This window comes from Fukomys damarensis, unplaced genomic scaffold (assembly GCF_012274545.1).
Source record: "Fukomys damarensis isolate Sample0158 unplaced genomic scaffold, DMR_v1.0_HiC HiC_scaffold_9, whole genome shotgun sequence".
NCBI classification, from domain to species: Eukaryota; Metazoa; Chordata; class Mammalia; order Rodentia; family Bathyergidae; genus Fukomys; species Fukomys damarensis.
In genome coordinates this window covers 1,511,983-1,515,780 of record NW_022900921.1, presented here as the reverse complement: position 1 = coordinate 1,515,780, position 3,798 = coordinate 1,511,983, and the positions used below count along the sequence as shown (strand labels likewise).

Here is a 3,798-nt window from a genome sequence, read left to right as displayed (position 1 = left end):
AAACATGAATGAATCTCCAAGATATATTTCTGAATAAAGATACAGACTGAAACGTTACATGCATAATTTCTCCATTATGTGACATTCTGGAAAAGGCGAAACTCCAGGAATGCAGGATACATCAATGGTTGCACAAGTTAGCAGCAAGAGGAAAATTTGTCTACAAAGGGGCCTCACAAGAGAATTGTTTGAGGCAATAGAACTATTTTGTACTCAGTCATAATGGTTGTTACTATATATGTGTTAAGATTCATAGAACTGTATACCCCCAAATGGGTTAATTTACTTTATGCAATAATAAAAATAACACAAATGTAAAACTAGAGTGACCAAATACTTCTCAGGAAATGCCTTAGACCACGTCAGCCCCAATTATTGGTAACTGTATGACCTAGGGACAAGTTCACCTCTGTGTGACTCACTTTCCTCATCCTGCAAAATGGGAATGTTTTTACTATCACCTGATGAGGTTGTTTGAGTGTTAAGTAGGGTAACGCAGAAACGGTCCTTAGCACATAAAGTACTTGATAAGTTCTAGCAAATATTGCATTCAGTGTTACAGACAATAAGACCACTGCAGTGAGATAGGTGACACTTCAGTTATCATATGTGGCCCTAGTCGACACAGACAATCCCAGTGACACACTGTGGTGACTGGCAAGTTGTAGTGTTTTTGGGCCAGCCCTTAAAAATACATCCAAGTGTTACATGGGGTCAACAGAATTAATTCACCTGGGCCTCAGCATATTTTTATTCTGTGTAATAAGGATCATAGAACTAGCCCCTAATCTAGGTAATGATTAATGATACTATCACATAGGAGTACCCATCAACAACTCCTATTTAAAAATAGGAGTGTGATATCACTAATTAGAAGAGTCATGGGTAAGCTTCGAATCTACGCAGGCCTCACTCTTGTTAGTTCTCTAAGTTCTAAAATTTTCAAATTCTAGAATCATGAATGAAAACTAATCTCCTCATAATTGGTTTTCTTATGGCTTGTTTCATGTCATTATTCCTCAGGCTGTAGATGAAGGGATTGACCAGTGGCGTCACCACTGTGAAGATGACAGAGGCCACCGTGTCCTGCACTGAGTAGGAGGATGAAGGGTGCATATAGACCCCCAGGATTGCCCCATAGAAGAGGGAGACCACAGTGAGGTGGGACCCACACGTGGACAGGGCTTTCCTTATCCCCCGCATAGATGGAAACTTTAGGACATTAGAGAAGATGTAGACATATGATACAGTGATACATGTGAATGGTGTAATAGATATCAGTCCACCTACAACAGATACCATCAATTCATTGATAAAGGTGTCAGAACAAGACAGTTTTATAATTGCATAGGGGTCACAGAAGAAGTGGCGCACAGTGTTGTTGGAACAGAAGTTGAGTCTGACCATGAGCAGAGTGTGGAGGAGAGAATGCAGGTTGGTAATGACCCAGGAGACGGCCACCAGGAGGACACAGAGTCTGGGCCTCATGATCACGGTGTAGTGCAGTGGGCGACAGATGGCCACATAGCGGTCATAGGCCATCACACTCAGGAGGAACCCGTCCATGTTGCCAAATGTGATGAAGAAGTAGATCTGGGTCATGCACTGTGGGTAAGAGATGGACTTGCTCCCCACCACGTGATTCACCAGCATCTTGGGGACTGTGACTGATGAGAAGCAGATGTCCACACTGGAGAGGGTGGCCAAGAAGAAGTACATGGGCGTGTGGAGGTGAGGGTCCCAGCTGATGGCCAGGACGATGAGAAGGTTCCCAAGGATGGTGACCAGGTACATGCACAGGAACAGCCCGCAGAGGGCATCTTCCTGCTCCTGCTGCCCAGAGAGTCCCAGGAGGAGGAATTCTGCAGTTCTTGTCTGGTTGGTTCTGTCCATGTCTGTGAAGGAGATAAATGTGTTTAAAAGTAAAGATTTCGTTCATTGAGCTCCATCTATTGTTAAGAGTTGTTTTCAATATGAGGCATCGAACCCGGGCTTCATGCACACCAGGCAATATCCCTCGCACCCCGCGACATCCCCATCATCTAGACATTGTGATTCTAAGAATATCAGGTCCAAGTTTTGTTTCTTAATTAATATCATTTCAAATATAAAGTTATATGACTTTGATATGATCTGTCATTGAGCAAAAGCTTTCTGGTCATGTTTTTACCACTGTTGTTAATTAATCACATTAGATAATCGTACAATTCATTTAGCTGCAATAAAGAGCTGATTAGTTGTTGTAATATCTAATTATATTTGATTACATGTGCTTAATTCATATTTCACAAACACTTATGGGACATCTAGTATACATAAAGTATCTTTGCATTGCTAATTTTTTTATCCTCTGCACAATGGGTTGTATTATTTGTAGAAGAAGAAAACAAAAAGAAGCATCAGATGAACCTGAGATTCAGATAGTTTGAGTTGGGTTCCCTGACTCTTGGAATCTGTGACACAGAACAGCCCAAAAATAGCTACAGTGCCCTTTTCTTTAGAAGCCTCCAAGGTTTTACCTCCAATTTGCATTAGCTACTCATCTGCGAATTAGCTGGGGCCAAACCCTATGTGCCTGCTTCGGGTGTATCTTCTCAGCTCAGATGTGTTGAAGTCTGTAAGCCGGAAATACCTGGATTCAAGGGCAGGTGCAGGGTGGTAGGAGGGTGGGCATAGTCAAAGCACGACACACGCATGCCTGTAAGGGAAGGTCAGTAAAACCCACTCACTTGTATAATATTTGTTAGCAGTAATTTTTTTTTTTTTTTTTGTTACTGGGGATCGAACTCAGGTCCTTGTGCTTACAAGGCAGGCCACCGAACCGCTGAGCTAAATCCCCAGCCCTTGTTAGCAGTAATTTTAAAAGGTAAATAACTAACTTCATTCAGCAAAAGGAAAGCATTTAGTAATTTATTCAAGGTCATAAATTCTTTTACTTGGGAAAATGGTTTTTATAAAACTCAGATCCATTCTAGGTCTCGCTTACCTTTCCCCAGCGTGTTTTAGGCCTTGACAGACCTGCCTGGTGGTTTATTATCCACCTTGTAACAACACGGCATCAAATCATCCTCCTTAACTTGGGAGAGCTGAGCACGCTAACGAAGATCCTGCTCCTTCTCTTCTCCCTTATGCCACCAAAAATGAGAAAATCAGTTGTGATACTGGTGTTGTATTTGGAAGGGGAAAGAGGGATTCCCAGAGAGCAGATTATGGGGTCAACCTGAATGATAAACCCAGCATCAAGAAATCAGTGCAGACAGCGAGAGTCAGATGTGACTCTGTGGTTGCAATAGCTTTGGATAGGAAGGTTGAGTAAAGACAGCAAAAGTCTGCAGTAAAGCATAGGAGGAAGAGGGAGAAAGGTAATCGGCTCACCTGCCAGGAGCAGAGGGTACTGTAAGCAGCACTTTCGGAGCTGGGTTGTGGGATATACATAATATGGGAATGGTGAAGTGTCTTAGCATTTTGAGAGTTAAGTCAGTAAAACCAGTGCAACATTGCTGAGATCTGAAGAGATTTTTCTCATGAATTGTCTCCCGGATTGAAAAGTGATAGCAGACAGTACCAGGCTGCAGCTAGTTCTACTGAAAGAAGGTGGTCCTGGGAAGGGTGCCCACTGTGAAACTTGGGAGTCAAGGAGCCCCAGCAACAATGTTTGTGGAGCCTTTTCACGCTGAAGTGTAAGGGGACGGAGTGCCTGAGACAGAAGCCCGGCCTCCCTCTGTGTCTCAGTACACACGGAGAGTCTGGTATTAACTGGAGCTGTTCTCCATTAAGGAAATGAGAGCAAAAGGTGAA

At 43.0% G+C, this 3,798-nt stretch overlaps 1 protein-coding gene across 1 annotated transcript; it reads right to left on the bottom strand.

Moving 5' to 3' along the window:
• Positions 1-942: 942 nt before the first annotated feature.
• Positions 943-1,930, bottom strand: LOC104873273 (olfactory receptor 1361). The gene has a single exon (XM_010639859.1). The coding sequence runs from the start codon at positions 1,891-1,893 to the stop codon at positions 943-945; it is 951 nt and encodes a 316-aa protein (XP_010638161.1). The 5' UTR covers positions 1,894-1,930.
• Positions 1,931-3,798: the final 1,868 nt, after the last annotated feature.

What these genes read in the sequence shown, in the direction of transcription:
- LOC104873273 (XM_010639859.1), bottom strand. Translation starts at nt 1,893, where the DNA reads ATGGACAGAACCAACCAGACAAGAACTGCAGAATTCCTCCTCCTGGGA.